This window comes from Chelonia mydas, chromosome 4, assembly GCF_015237465.2.
Source record: "Chelonia mydas isolate rCheMyd1 chromosome 4, rCheMyd1.pri.v2, whole genome shotgun sequence".
Classification (NCBI taxonomy): Eukaryota; Metazoa; Chordata; order Testudines; family Cheloniidae; genus Chelonia; species Chelonia mydas.
Genome location: NC_057852.1, coordinates 10,358,669 through 10,374,642, shown reverse-complemented (window position 1 = coordinate 10,374,642; position 15,974 = coordinate 10,358,669). Strand labels below are relative to the sequence as shown.

The window sequence follows — 15,974 nt, the reverse complement described above, 5'->3', positions numbered from 1 at the left end:
AGTTGAAATGGTCAGAGAGAGAGTACTATTCTCCTCAGGTTTCCATGGCCAGTGATCCCAGGAGGCTTCCGCAAACTTGTTGATTTTCAAGCCAAGAATTTTATTTAATTTTATTGGCCTGGGGTTAACATTCTAGACCAGGAAAATGCTGAGATCGAAGATCTCAAATGTGTGTATCAACATTAGGGACAGTTGTTTTTTGACAAAACAGAGAGATGTAAATGGGATCAAAGGGAGTCACTGAATTACTAGGCACACTCCTGCTTTGTATACTTATCAGATTGCCATGGTTTAAATAAGACATTTTAATTGTCTAGGCACATATTTAGAGTACTTCTGTATGAATTTGATCCATTTAGCGTTAAGACTGCTTCACTATCAATAAGCAATTTAATTATCTTCACAAAATGTTTGTTAGTGCATTGTTAAAATATTACCGGCAGTGCTAGTGTTAATGCCAATAGTTGTTCTTCGAGTGTTTGCAGGTGTATGTTGGACTCACGTGTGCACATGCTCAGTGTTTCATAGTTGGAGAACTTTGTGTAATAGTACCTGTCGGGGTGGTGCATGTGCCCTGTGCCACCTCAGGCCCCCTCCTGAGTCTACGTAAAAGGGTCGCACTGCCCCTGTGCCCCCAGTTCCTTCTTACTACTTGCAGCCTGAGTCGGAGATCCCTGTGCAGTTTACTTTATAGTTACTGCATTACAGTGAGTTTTCTCTGTTGTTTTTAAGATGGTTAGTAGTAGTTTAGTACCCACTACTTAGTTTGTATTCATTTTAAGTAGTTAGTTTGAAATCTAGTGATATGACCTCACCAGGTTGAAGATCCCCCCACACGCACTGATCGCACAGCGCTTGCTGTGTCTGGATGAGTGACACAACAGAAACGTGCAGTATCTGCTGGTCATTCAAGAGCATGCAAATTCCTGGAGAAATGTATCTCAAACAGCACCTCATGGAAAAGCCAGGAGGCCTGATTAAACACCAGGGCCTTTGACAGATCATCTGGCCCCTTACACTGCCTCAAAGGGGGCAGTGGTCTCATATAGACCTCTAGACCAGCTATATATGAAGACTACAGAATGAATGTATGGTTTGTTCTGAATATGTGGGTATTTTATTTTACCTTGCATCTTTTACCTTGATAGCATGGCAACTGCCAACCACATTAGAATTCTTAACGTTTACCTCTACTATGCTCCATGACTTCCTCGATAGTAATGAGGACCTCTGGGAAAATCATGAACGTACAGTGTACTCCTGAAGCCAAGTGTCTAGACAGCAGATGGTGTGGATAACGTTAGCCTCCCAGGCTAGTCAAGTTTCATTACGGCCTAAGATAAGGATAAACCACAACTATTCAAATATTCTCCCTTTTCTGAATTACCTCTGCCATTGCACAGGAAAAGGAGGAAGTAGAAAAAGCTGAATAGGAGTTGAAAGCTGTTTGAGGACCCACTACCTGTGAATCACTTTGTTGAAAGTCTTGGTAGTGATTGTTATGCTAAACTTCTGGCACACATCAAAATAGTGAAGATGAATTGGCTTCGCAGTACCTTGTATTTGGTTTGTCAGCTGCTAACTAACTTCAAAGCCATCTGCAAAAGTGCTTGGACATTCCAAGAATATCATTCCTTTGAAAGAGGGGGTTTGGAGTGGAGAAGTTGGTAGCTGCCTTCCAGTAGCTTCCTTAACAAGAAAGACCAATGTGTTTGAGTTAACACAAGCAACAAAGGCATTTAAGCTGGTAAAGAACAAAGTCTGAGCTAAGTGAGGTCTCAGAAGGTCTGGTTTTTATTTATTTAAGTAGCAGTGCTCGCTTATGATCCTGGTGCTAGCTATTGTATTAAAATGCAGCCCCAGCCAAAGCTGCTATGTCTAGTGTGTAGAGTTTGGAGGTGTGCAGATATCTCCAAATTAGGTGCCTTGACTCTTCAGTGGACATCTGTACCTTCTTGTTCTGCCCACAGACTTAGTTTAATCTTCCTTGGACAGACTTCATTTTGAGATAAATAATGGAATACATTATTAAACCAACTAGTGATAGTGGAGGGGTAGACGTTTCCTTGGTCCCACAGTATGCCATGAAAAGGGAGTCTGAGTTCCTAAAACAGGAATTGCAATGCACATAAAACTGGCTTTAAGGACATATAGTTTATGGAAAATTTTCTCTTTAGGGGAGAAGGAAAAGCAGAATTGGAAAACATACTGGTAGTTGTGAAAATCAAACACTTTTTGAAAAATGTAGTCCTACATTTATAAATCTTGTCTAGTCTATTACTAGAAATAGTTGCACTGTATGTAAGGGAGCAGTATGACTGCTCAGAGCTCAAGTATGAAACTGCAGAAAAAACTGAGTGTCTCTGGATTAAGTTTAGAAGCCTGAGCAACCAGGGTGATGTCGTGGTGGGAGTCTGCTATAGACCACCAGACCAGGGGGATGAGGTGGACGAGGCTTTCTTCCAGCAAGTCGCAGAAGCTACTAGATCGCACGCCCTGGTTCTCCTGGGTGACTTCAGTCATCCTGATATCTGCTGGGAGAGCAATACAGCGGTGCACAGACAATCCAGGAAGTTTTTGGAAACTGTAGGGGACAATTTCCTGGTGCAAGTGCTGGAGGAACCAACTAGGGGTGGAGCTCTTCTTGACCTGCTGCTCAAAAACTGGGAAGAATTAGTAGGGGAAGCAAAAGTGGATGGGAACCTGGGAGGCAGTGACCATGAGATGGTCGAGTTCAGGATCCTGACACAAGGAAGAAAGGAAAGCAGCAGAATACGGACCCTGGACTTCAGAAAAGCAGACTTTGACAACCTCAGGGAACTGATGGGCAAGATCCCCTGGGAGAATAACATGAGGGGGAAAGGAGTCCAGGAGAGCTGGCTGTATTTTAAAAAATCTTTATTGAGGTTACAGGGACAAACCATCCAGATGTGTAGAAAGAATAGTAAATATGGCAGGCGAACAGCTTGGCTTAACAGTGAAATCCTTGCTAATCTTAAACACAAAAAAGAAGCTTATAAGAAGTGGAAGATTGGACAAATGACCAGGGATGAGTATATAAATATTGCTCGGGCATGTAGGAATGGAATCAGGAAGGCTAAATCACACCTGGAGTTGCAGCTAGCGAGGGATGTTGAGTAACAAGAAGGGTTTCTTCAGGTATGTTGGCAATAAGAAGAAAGCAAAGGAAAGTGTGGACCCCTTACTAAATGAGGGAGGCAACCTAGTGACAGAGGATGTGGAAAAAGCTAACGTACTCAATGCTTTTTTTTGCCTCTGTCTTCACGAACAAGGTCAGCTCCCAGACTGCTGCACTGGGCAGCACAACATGGGGAGGAGGTGGCCAGCCCTCTGTAAAGGAAGAAGTGGTTCGGGACTATTTAGAAAAACTGGTCATGCACAAGTCCATGGGGCTGGATGCGTTGCATCCGAGAGTGCTAAAGGAATTGGCGGATGTGATTGCAGAGCCATTGGCCGTTATCTTTGAAAACTCATGGCAATTGGGGGAAGTCCCGGAAGATTGGAAAAAGGCTAATGTAGTGCCCATGTTTAAAAAAGGGAAGGAGGATGATCCAGGGAACTACAGGCCAGTCAGCCTCACCTCAGTCCCCAGAAAAATCATGGAGCATGTCCTCAAGGAATCAATTCTGAAGCACTTAGAGGAGAGGAAAGTGATCAGGAACAGTCAGCATGGATTCACCAAGGGAAAGTCATTCCTGACTAATCTAATTGCCTTCTATGATGAGATAACTGGTTCTGTGGATGAAGGGAAAGCAGTGGACGTGTTATTCCTCGACTTTAGCAAAGCTTTTGACACGGTCTCCCACAGTATTCTTGCCAGCAAGTTAAAGTAGTATGGGCTGGATGGATGCACTACAAGGTGGGTAGAAAGTTGGCTAGATTGTTGGGCTCAATGGGTAGTGATCAATGGCTCCATGTCTAGTTGGCAGCTGGTATCTAGCGGAGTGCCCCAAGGGTCGGTCCTGGGGCCGGTTTTGTTCAATATCTTCATTAATGATCTGGAGGATGGTGTGGATTGCACCCTCAGCAAGTTTGCGGATGACACTAAACTGGGAGTGGTAGATACGCTGGAGGGTAGGGATAGGATACAGAGGGCCCTAGACAAATTAGAGGATTGGGCCAAAAGAAATCTGATGAGGTTCAACAAGGACAAGTGCAGAGTCTTGCACTTAGGACGGAAGAATCCAATGCACCGCTACAGACTAGGGACCGAATGGCTTGGCAGCAGTTCTGCAGATAAGGATGTAGGGGTTACAGTGGACGAGAAGCTGGATATGAGTCAACAGTGTGCCGTTGTTGCCAAGAAGGCCAATGGCATTTTGGGGTGTATAAGTAGGGACATTACCAGCAGATCGAGGGACGTGATCGTTCCCCTCTATTCGACATTGGTGAGGCCTCATCTGGAGTACTGTGTCCAGTTTTGGGCCCCACACTACAAGAAGGATGTGGAGAAATTGGAGAGAGTCCAGCGAAGGGCAACAAAAATGATTAGGGGACTGGAACACATGAGTTATGAGGAGAGGCTGAGGGAACTGGGATTGTTCATTCTATGGAAGAGAAGAATGAGGGGGGATTTGATAGCTGCTTTTAACTACCTGAAAGGTGGATCCAAAGAGGATGGATCTAGACTATTCTTAGTGATAGCAGATGACAGGACAAGGAGTAATGGTCTCAAGTTGCAGCGGGGGAAGTTTAGGTTGGATATTAGGAAAAACTTTTTCACTAGGAGGGTGGTGAAACACTGGAATGCGTTACCTAGGGAGGTGGTGGAATCCCCTTCCTTAGAAGTTTTTAAGGTCAGGCTTGACAAAGCCCTGGCTGGGATGATTTAGTTGGGGATTGGTCCTGCTCTGGGCAGGGGGTTGGACTAGATGGCCTCCACAGGTCCCTTCCAACTCTGTTATTCTATGATTCTATGAAATGTTTCCGATATACTCCAGTAGGTGGACCTCTAAGCACAGTTATTTTTTAGTTCAGCATCTGTATTCGGCTATTTTAGGGGGTTTGTATAATGCACATCATTTACATGGTACAATAACTTTATCCAAGGAAATAGGACAACCTGTCATTTTATTTACTTGATAGACCATAATGATGTCTATTGTATAATGCTATATAAAAGTGAGGTTGGATGACTCTAGTTAGGTAATAGAATACAGAGCATTTTATCTAGTAAGTTACTTGTTCAGATATGAGCCAGGTTAGTATTGAACAAGATTGGTGTTTTCTGTTAGCTGTACTTTTTGAGGTATGAGATGAAATGGTGACGTCAGTTTACTTTTTCTTGGGCACATCCATATTATAGTTACCATACTTTTGGTAGGCTTAGCAGAGAGATCAAGGATCGAAGGTACCTGAAGACTGAACTTCTCTGTTATTGCGGGACATGGTACATCCATATCATGGGCATGAAAAAGACACAATGGCATTACAGTGTGTTATTCCATTGATGCCTCCAGAGATGTGCCTGGTCTGCTGACAAAAATTTAAGGCTTCAAGGCGGTCAGTTTAACACATTTTATGAAAACTAATCAAGAGCTAAAGCCAAAAACATGTTATGCCCCAGTGTAGTTTCTAACATGATTGATTTATTTGCTTTGTGCTGAGTCTGAGTCCACATCAGCTGACTTGGACTTGCAAGGTTCGGGCTGCGGGGCTCAAAGTAGCAGTGTAGACTTTCCCACTTGGACTGGAGCTCAGGCTCAGAGTCCAGGCTCCAGCTATTTTTAGCTCTGCAGTTCAATTCCTGTGAACCCAAGTCACTTGACCTGGGCTCTGAGTCTCTGTGCCACTGTAAAGACATACCCTTAGTCCCAGGTGGTACAAAACTGATTCAAGTGCATCATATAAGCCTCTGGAACAAAGTGTCTTGTTTAAGTAAGGGTCTGGGTGTATTCTGTTGATTTTGTAGTTTGTTCACCTGAGAAAGAGGAACAACTTACCAGTACCTCCCTGAAGTGAAGGATGGCCCAGTTTACAGACTAGTGTGGCAACAGAGATTGATCCTTGTTCGTTCCTGATCCGTTGAACCAGACACTTGCCTGTGGACAAGGACATTTTTGGTTGGTTGGTTGTGAAAGAACACTGAGTAAAATCTCTTTTGTGTGTACGCTTCCTCCGGTTTCGTGGTCATTTGTTAGGTCTGGGGGCAGCCAACTGAAATGCTCTCTGTTTGAGCCTCATTTATATGCCCAAATACCCCACAACAAATTTTTTACTATAAAGTTGAAGACTTTCTTCTCAGTAGGTTTTTGCAAGGCTAGATGAGACTTGTATCTTTTAAATAAAAACATCGACATCTCCTTTAAGACTCCAGGTTACTCTCATGACCTTGTGCAATGTTGGGTCTATACAGTTCTTCTTTGAGAGATGTCCCTGTGGGTGCTCCACTCCAGGTGTTGGTGCATCCCTGCGCCTTCGCTCACAGATTTTTACAGGAGTACTCATACTGGTTGCGCACGCGGAGAGCCTGCCCCCCTGCTCTGAGCGTACCTTAATAGTTCATGAGCGCGACTGGTCTCCTCAGTTCCTTCTCTACTGTCCCCGGCCTGAGACGGAGGTCAGCAGACTCATTAGAGACTTTCTCTCCCTTTGTTACAATTACCTTTCTAGTTAGTTAGTTTGTTACCAGTAGTACTTAGTTTCCACCTCTCTCTCTCTCTCTCTCTCTCTCTCTCTCTCTCTCTCAAAAAAATACTTTTTCTTTATTCCTGTCAGCGGCAGCCGCTTCCGACATGCCTGGCTCCCCAGGCTTTAAGCGCTGCTCTACCTGCAATGATGCCCTCCCCCTGTCGGATGGCCATTCAAAATGCATAAAATGTTTGGGGGACTCCCACATCCGCTCCCAAAACGTGCCCACTGCAGCAAGCTTAAATCTAGGGCACGGAAGGACACGGAGCTGAGACTAAAATTGCTCCTCCTCCAGAAATCCGTAGGGTCAGCTTCAGAGCCGGGTGCTGCCTCTGGCTCCGCTGCACACCACAACCCCCCCGCCTCAAAGAAGGACAAAAAAAGTCCAAAAAACGGCACCTTTTCTCACCCGCAAAGGGAACTTCGCGGGAAAAGAGTTCCCTGGGCGGGTCTACAGCCTCCCTCCCGGCGCTTCCCTGGCTGAGCACTTTTGACTTGCTGGGCTCCTCTGGCACTGCGTGAAACCCGGCTGCAGCGGTACCGCAAAGCTTCAGGCTTCCAGTTGCCTGCCTCTCATATGGCACCATTTGGCACCTGACCCCCCGCGGGCTGTTCTTGCTCTCCTGGCACCGGCACCTGCTGGGCTGGCCAGCAGTGAAACAACGCTTAGGACACTGGTGCAGAGGAACTTTTCTTCATAGCAGATTCCTCTTGCACAGCCCTCACCTCACAGAGGGGCTCCAGCACTGCAGTTTACACAGTCAAGGGACCTGCTGGTGTCGCCCATCCTGCAGTCACCCATACTTAATGCCTACGTCTCTCCAAATGCTCAGTCAGGGTCTGGACAGCCTTCATCCAGTGATGAGGAAGCTAGACTGCAGGGGAAATGCTCACCATATCAAATCTCCCATCCTCAGACCCCAATCAATAGAAGTCATAGAAAAATTACCTCATCCTACTCTCAGGATCGTGCCCCGTGGTATGTAAACCCCTGGATGGCACCACCTATGCTCTTCCCACCACTGGCAATATTGGACCTCCCCCCCGGGGATACTGTTCCTGACGGCTTGTAGTCCATCTTTGTGTGGAATGTTGGTGTAGAGGGCTTCTACATCCATAGTGGCTAGGATGGTGTTTTCAGGAAGATCACCGATGGATTGTAGTTTCCTCAGGAAGTCAGTCGTGTCTTGAAGATAGCTGGGAGTGCTGGTAGCGTAGGGCCCACCTGAAGTGTACAGCCCCCGAGCCTGAAGCAAATACTCACCAGGAACCACACACCACACAACAGAACCACTAACCCAGGAACCTATCCTTGCAACAAAGCCCGTTGCCAACTGTGTCCACATATCTATTCAGGGGACACCATCATAGGGCCTAATCACATCAGCCACTCTATCAGAGGCTCCTTCACCTGCACATCTACCAATGTGATATATACCATCATGTGCCAGCAATGCCCCTCTGCCATGTACATTGGCCAAACTGGACAGTCTCTACGTAAAAGAATAAATGGACACAAATCAGATGTCAAGAATTATAACATTCAAAAACCAGTCGGAGAACACTTCAATCTCTTTGGTCACTCGATTTACAGACCTAAAAGTCACAATTCTTCAACAAAAAAACTTCAGAAACAGACTCCAATGAGAGACTGCTGAATTGGAATTAATTTGCAAACTGGATACAATTAACTTAGGCTTGAATAAAGACTGGGAGTGGATGGGTCATTACACAAAGTAAAACTATTTCCCCATGTTTATTCCCCCCCCCTTCCCCCCTCCCCGTGCTGTTCCTCAGACGTTCTTGTCAACTGCTGGAAATGGCCCACCTTAATTATCACTACAAAAGGTTCCCCCCGCCTCCCCCCACCCCCCCGCTCTCCTGCTGGTAATAGCTCACCTTACCTGATCACTCTCGTTACAGTGTGTATGGTAACACCCATTGTTTCATGTTCTCTGTGTATATAAAATCTCCCCACTGTATTTTCCACTGAATGCATCCGATGAAGTGAGCTGTAGCTCGTGAAAGCTTATGCTCAAATACATTTGTTAGTCTCTATGGTGCCACAAGTACTCCTTTTCTTTTTGCGGATACAGACTAACACGGCTGCTACTCTGAAACAGTATTTTCTGATAGTCTTAATACAGCCTCCTACTATAGCTGTGCCGCATTTCCTTTTTTCATTTTGAACATGTTACTCTGAAATATTTACAGAAATATAACACATCCTAGAAACATTAGGCTTTAATTTCAAATGAAATGAAGACTTTAACTGTAAAAAAAATTAAAATGGAGGTGATAACATGACAGTTCTTTCTGCCTAATAGGAGACAAGTTATAAAAGTATTTTTATGGCATTGGTTGTATGTCAGCTGAATGTTCTGTTGACTTCACAACAGTTCTTTTTAAGAAGGTGGTGTATGAATGAAGTAAGTTTGGGAATTCACTAATTGGTGGTTTCTTGTTCTAACGGTAGTAAACATGAAAGCTCCTGTTCAATACTGCAGTTTTATGAAGAGAGTTTAGGGATTATCAACCATCAGTATATGAACGTACCTAAACCAACATGCCTAAAATCATGGGATAGGAAAGAAGCAGTTGAATGGGCCAAAGTCACAAATAGTTTTTTTAAAGTAAAATATAAACATTGTCAAGAGTTAAGTAATATGGTAAAGTTGTTATGGTAAGATTGCAGAAAACCAGTTTCTTTAGATCCTTCAAAGTCAAATATGCCATTGAATGGAACTTTGTTTATTGAAATGGAAGAGCAGAACACAGAATTTGACTGTGCAAGTGAAATATTTCCATTGCCATTTTCAACAGAACATAGCCACCATGGTAACTTAGATCCTTGTCCTGGGTTTCTACTAGTTCTTACATTATTCATGTAGGAGCAATGAGTTTTTTCATCAACAACCCAAAAGGCAGTGTTCAACTGGTGATTATTCCATAAAGGCAACAGAAGACGATACCTGAACTTGATAAATTGTATCCTTCCTTTATGCTAACCTCACCTTGATTGTAGCACAAAATGGGCAATTTAAAGAAATTAAAGTTAATTAAATATAGAAAAGTTTTTCAAACATAATTTGTGAAATTTTATTACTGACGGGGGGACTCCCCTAGGGTGCAGTAGTCTGTACATTGAATAGACCAAGAACCCTCCCTTATGTCTCAATAAATGCCAAGTCAGCTCTGGGGCTAATTAATCAAAACAAATTTACAATTAAGCTTATGAGGTAGGACTAATTATATAGCCTGGCAGGGAAAAAGTGCTGAAGGAAGGTCCTTGAGAGGAAAGTCTGAGGCTCCCAGTATTGGCCCATAAAGTACAATTACGTGATCATTGCAGAGGTCATGCTGCACCCAGCAAATGTACCCTCATTATTATTGTAGCTGATTTTACTAATATTGGTAAATGCAAACACTTGCTTTTTGAGTAACTAGAATTTGTTGAACGCTTTTATGAAAATTCATAGCTAAGGCGCCTTGGCAGTTGTGGGAATAAGTTAATACCCATGTCTCATAGCTGAACAAATATTTTAGTTTATAAATAAGGCTCAGTATATTTTAAGAGCTAAATAAGTTTTGATCATGTTGAATGTTTACTTTTATGTTTTTCTACTTTGTTTCTGTTTTGTTTTTGTATTTTTGGCTCAGGATCTCCTTAGAGCTCATAGATTCCAAGGCCAGGAAGGGACCATTGTGATCTAGTCTGATTCGTATTGGTTAAACTTTAAATAAACCAAATGAAAGTACAGGTGGATCAATCTCATCCAATCAGCCTAGGCTAGATGTCATTTTACTCTACTTCAGTCTTCTGCGTCAGTAAAATAACTTGGTCATTGAATGGCCAGACTAACCACACTCTCCAGATACAAAACGAAGAACCTGTTTTGCTTTCTGAACCTGACAGAAAATGGAAAAAAAAAAAAAATGCAATTAGAGTTGTACGATAGCAATAGTACAGTTTGCACCTCAGTTTTCCTCAAAACAATCCAATTCTGGTTTTGTAATTTATCCACTTGGGGGGATCAGAATTATTGCCTCAATGTCCTTACCTTTCTGTATTCTAAATAAGTGTACGACAAAGTGCCAAGCTTGATTTTAAATCTCTTGGATTTACTTAGTCTAATTTGTGATTTATTATATTCTGTTTTACAACAAACAACTAGGGGGCCTGATTCTGCAAACACTTAAACATATTCTTAATATTACATACATACGTAGTTCCATTGATGGCATTACCTTTGCACAGGTGAAGAGGGTTAAGCTTGTGCAGAAATTTGTGGGATTTGGGCACAGGCCAGCTCCTAAATCATATGTAGGCATTTTGAAAAAAAACCCTTAAAGCACAGACTCCAAAGACTGTCATTCCAACACATCTGGATATAATATATTTGTAGAGTATTTTTCTAAGTAATAGAATCAAGTGAATATGCAATTTGTCTATTATAAATATTCATATGCAGAATTTGAATAAGTTATGCCTTTCCAAAACATGTTGTTCCAAAAGTTAGAAAACAAGAAAATGCAAAGATACAGCCCCTCTACCTACACCTTACCAAAAATCCTAACATCACAAAGGAAGTCTGGAGTAGACCTCTGAACACAATCCCCTGTCCCCTGCTCACTCCATTGTCTCAGCCACAGTGACATGGGCCATATTTAATTTCTTGAACATCCTGAATCCTTTAATACACAGAATCACATCCTCTGAGTATTGCTGTAGGGTACTTCAGCTCTGGCACATTCAGCCATAATTTTTTAAACTGTCTTTCATATCAGAGTCCTGGGTTCTAATCCCAGCAGCTTTACAAGTGATTCTGCAACTTCCATTTGCAAAGCAAGCTAAATGTAAGTTGCCTCCCGCTCCGGTAGGCATATGAAACAGTGGTGATTAACGGAGCTCATCTGTATCCCAGAGCAACCCAGTGAAACTTTACAGAACTAAAAAGAAAATCTAATACATTTTAGGTTGTTATATTTTGGTGCTGGTTCTTGGTCCTGGACTCTAGATCTCAACAGGGAAAGTCCAGTGAAATGTTTTGTGGGTAATGCCTTTAAATCCCTCCCCTGATCTCTATGCAAAAAAAGCACTAGAAGAAAGTTAAAACATTAAATAAGTCATTTTATCTTAGGAACGCTTTGATCAAATGCCTCCAAACTTGCGCCACAAACTCTACCCTAGGCCTAGAACTAGTGTAGCAGTTTTCAGTCTGATTATATATGGGGATTTTAGAGCAGTTTGAAAATTCAGCATCCCGTTGAAACTCCCCCACATAACATGGTGCATCTAGAGTGAGCACTGTGCATTGAAATGTGTACTAAAAGTTCTAACAGTAATTTCTGCTCTTCGAATAATTTTTGCTGTGACTACACAATATACATAAAGTCACAATAATCAACTAAATAAAGCAGCAAATGAATAACTTTTATAGATAAAATGCAGTGTCACAGCAAGGAGTGATTTTGTAATGACAACTGACGTAGTAGTTGAAGGAACCATAAGATCTTGGAGATGTCAAATGAATAGGTTTAACCGATTTCATTAATCTGGTAGAGGCTAATCTGCCTGTTTTTAGTGTAAATGGGGTGTGTGTGGAGGGGGGGCGGGTTGTGTGAAAATCACTGTTGTATCTGGACAGTGTTTCCGTGCTGTTATGAATAAAAATTGCCTTGCTGTCCACTGGCTTTTTTTAGGTTATGATATGGGCAAGTGGGGGAGCAGTAAATTTTTGCTGAAAGATTGATCTGTTAGTTTGAATAAACTAACTTCCATGCTTTTTGTATTTCAGGCCAATTATAGAACATTCATTAAATGAGTCCTCTTCCTCATAGCCTGTCCAGCAAATTGGAGATCATTTTACGTTGGATATTGGGGGATTCTAAAGAAGTCCGTAATTACTTTTCAGCTGGAATTCTCTTCAGGTCTGGGAATATATTGTTTCGTGGACATTGACACAGATCTCTTTGTCAGCTGTACGTTGTAAATTTATGTAACCATTTGTGGTCACACGAGTCATTTCTGGTTTTGTATCAATAAAGAGTAAATAAGGTAAATCAGAGCCTTAAATTCTTCACTTTTATAGCACATTTAAGAATGTATTTTCTGGCACTTTATGGGGTTTCTTCAGAAAAATCCAGATGTTTGTATGATAACAGGCAGTGTCTCACTTGTAACATTCATTAAAATATGAGCTACACCGGTGAAACTTTTCAGGGGTTTCATCGAAAGTGCTTCTCCCTGCTCTGGCTGCTCCCAATGAAGCCAAAGGGAGTTTGATTGTTGACTTCAGTGGGAATGGAGTTAGGCCAGTGCAGAGCACTTTTGCATATCCTGCCTGTAAATGTTGTGATTTTAGTTTTGCTGAATTGCTATTGAAATCTAGGTGGTCTTATGTGTCTTACAAGCAGCCCAGAGTCCCACACCGAAAGGTGAGCTTCATAGGATTCTTCTTATTGTTGAGCTGGGTTACAGATTTAGTTAGAGCCTGCTGCATAATCCTGTGCATTTGCTACTCTCATCTTGAAATACCTGACGGGTCACTTGCATCTCCTTCAGCATCCTTTGTTTTCAAGACGTTCTCTGTTAGCTGCAGACAGTGATCTCTGAGCATTACCCACTATGGCAGGTCTCAGACACTTATCAGAGTGAAATAAAATGAAAGCACCTCCCCTCCCCTCAGGAAAATATGATCCATTAGTTTTTCATTTGCCAGAAGCATCAGTTTTTAATATTTTTCCTCTCCTTTTATCTCCCAGGAATATCAATCTGCATAGATATATTATTAATACCACAGCAAGAAGCTCAGCTTCTCAGAAATCTTTACTGTAGGTCATAAAAGTAGGTCTCCCTAGAGCCGTTTAAAATCTGAATTGGATTCAGGTAAGCTGTGAATACTGCTGTGTTTTTGAAACAAAACATCTTTACGGTTCTTAGTTTATAAGAAGATGGTGCTCTTTTCTGAGGCAGTGTTGGCTAGGGATTAGAGCTGGGAGTTTGGACCAGCACTGACAAACTAGGATTATGTATGCTGCAGTCAGGAACGTGATTGCAGCTCGTGTGGATATACCTGGGTTAGCTTTTATTGAGCGAGCTCAGGTACCATGGCAGCAGGAGCTTCAGTGCCTGCTAGCTACCCAAGTAATTACATAGGGTTCTGGGTGGACTTGTACAGCCTGTGCTGAAGCCCATACTGTCACAGCTTCACTGCTTTGGTACTCACTCTAGCTTAATCAAAGTTAGCGTTGGTATGTCTGTGTGAGCTGCAGTCGCACCCCAGGATTGCAGTGTAGCTGTACCGTAGTGTGGGGGGAGAGAGAGAAACCTTAAAGCTTTTGGAATGGGGGGAAAAGAGAGGAAAGTTATCCTGAACAGGGTGACCTTTGCTACACAGAGATTTAGAGAAGCGTGTGGGAATCTGGCCTTCGGCAAGGTTTTCTAAACTAATTTAGTACCCAGATCACCCCCATGCACACTGCACAGGAAAATCTCTGTTGGCATCCTGCCAGCTAGAATCTTTCAATGCATAATTCTGGCTAAGGCCGTTCCAGTGCTGTTAGAACCTGATCTCACTCCCACTGAAGTAATTGCCAAAACTCCCATTGACTTCAGTGGTGAGGAATCATGCCTACTTGAGGATGTGCTTTATTTCTTAAAGCCTAGCTTTGTGAGATGGATCTCTCTCACAGGTGGAGAATTGGCTCCTTGCTTAAAATAAAGTATATACATTATAAAAAATTGGAGAAAGAGCTGGAAGAGAAAGAGAAAGAAAGTGACTTCCTCGTGTGAAAATATACAGCACCCATGAGCTGGAGTAATTTTAATAGACCTATTACAAGTACTGTGTTCTGATGAATTAGCTGAATTTTGGGTTGCTTATCCAACGTACAGAATCAAGAATTCCGATGTTTTTTGATCAAAATAAAATTTAAAAATAAGAAATTATGGAAAGTAAAATAAGGATAGGTGATAGTGTTTTCAAATCTGACTAAATCAAATCACAATAAATCAGTCTGTTCACTAAGGGGTTAACTTACTCCCATAGGGTAGCATTTTCCAAAGCGTTCAATTCCCAGTTCCAAAATTAGCCTAAGTCCCATTGTATGCAATGTTGTTGTAGCCCTAATAGTCCCAGGATATTAGAGAGACAAGGTGCGTGAGGTCATATCTTTTATTGGCTCAGCTTCTGTTGGTGAGAGAGACAAACTTTCACGCTTACGCAGAGATCTTTTTCAGGTTTGGGAAACCAATAAAAGATATGACCTCACCCACCTTGCCTCCCTAAATCACATTGCAATTCACCACAACAGTTCAGTTAGTACACTCAAGTTACTCCACTGGATCTAGCCAAGCTCAAGGGAGAGCAGAGTCAGTAGCCACGCTGCAAAACAACAGTTGAGCTACACAGTGATTGGATTAGCAGCTGGTGAGTAACATCCACACTGCATTACTAGCTCAAGCTTCAGCAGCCTTGGTGCTCCATCCAATCCCCACTGAATCCCCTTGGATGGGCTAGCTAGCTCAAGCTTAAAGCACCACTTAACTTGAGCTAGAGACTTGTGTGTGTGAACGGGAGTCAGGTTAATGGCAAAATTTGAATTATAGCTCAAGCTGACACTGCAGTAAAGACAACCCCTTAGGTTCCAAAGTGCCTAAATCATATCTGAAAAAGGAATGTCATGTAGGCATGTTTGAAAATTTTGTCCATTATCTAGTGTCTAATTATCAAGGCGTGGTCAAAACAGTGGGGAATATACTCCAGGGAACAGTCCTGCACTGTAAGGGGATGGACTATCAGATCTCATATGCAGGTCTCTTCTCTCTACTATGAGCTGAAAAATCTGAACATGCATTTCCTATGCTGATTAGATCCAGTCATAAATCTCACAGTAGGACTGCAGTCCAATAAAATTGATCTTGTGATCCAGTATCGTGCATATTGATCTCCTGTACTTGTCACATTTTTTTCAGACATCCATCTCAGATGTGGATCAGCTGCCTTAACAGAATATTATAGCCTTATAACCTTGGTATGACTCTTCCCCTGTCTAGCATCGTTCTGCATTTGGTTTCATTTTCCTCTCCCTCCCTTTTAGATACCATTAAGAATTAACCTTTGCAAAGACAGATGTTCTCACAACTCTAATGCTGTAATGCAGTGCATTTTATGATCATCCTACGTTAGTGCTGTGTGTGCTTTGTTACTGGAAGGAGATATTCTTCTCATAATACAGTGGACATAAAAGCAGATGCAACTTTCCTAAACAGCATTTTATTAAAAACAATAAATAACTAAACACTGATCACTCAGCAAAAT

The 15,974-nt window shown here is 42.3% G+C and overlaps 1 protein-coding gene across 11 annotated transcripts in view; it reads left to right on the top strand.

Moving 5' to 3' along the window:
* Nucleotides 1-12,714, top strand: part of CENPC (centromere protein C) — a 69,301-nt gene extending 56,587 nt beyond the window's left edge. For all 11 annotated transcript variants that reach the window (XR_006290358.1, XR_006290359.1, XM_037896592.2 and 8 more), the window contains one exon: nucleotides 12,450-12,714. Coding sequence is in view for 9 of the 11 variants with exons in the window: in XM_037896592.2 (XP_037752520.1) it covers nucleotides 12,450-12,492 (43 nt within the window). In the remaining 2 variants the exon portion in view is untranslated. The remainder of the gene's footprint in view (nucleotides 1-12,449) is intronic.
* The last annotated feature ends 3,260 nt before the right edge of the window (nucleotides 12,715-15,974 follow it).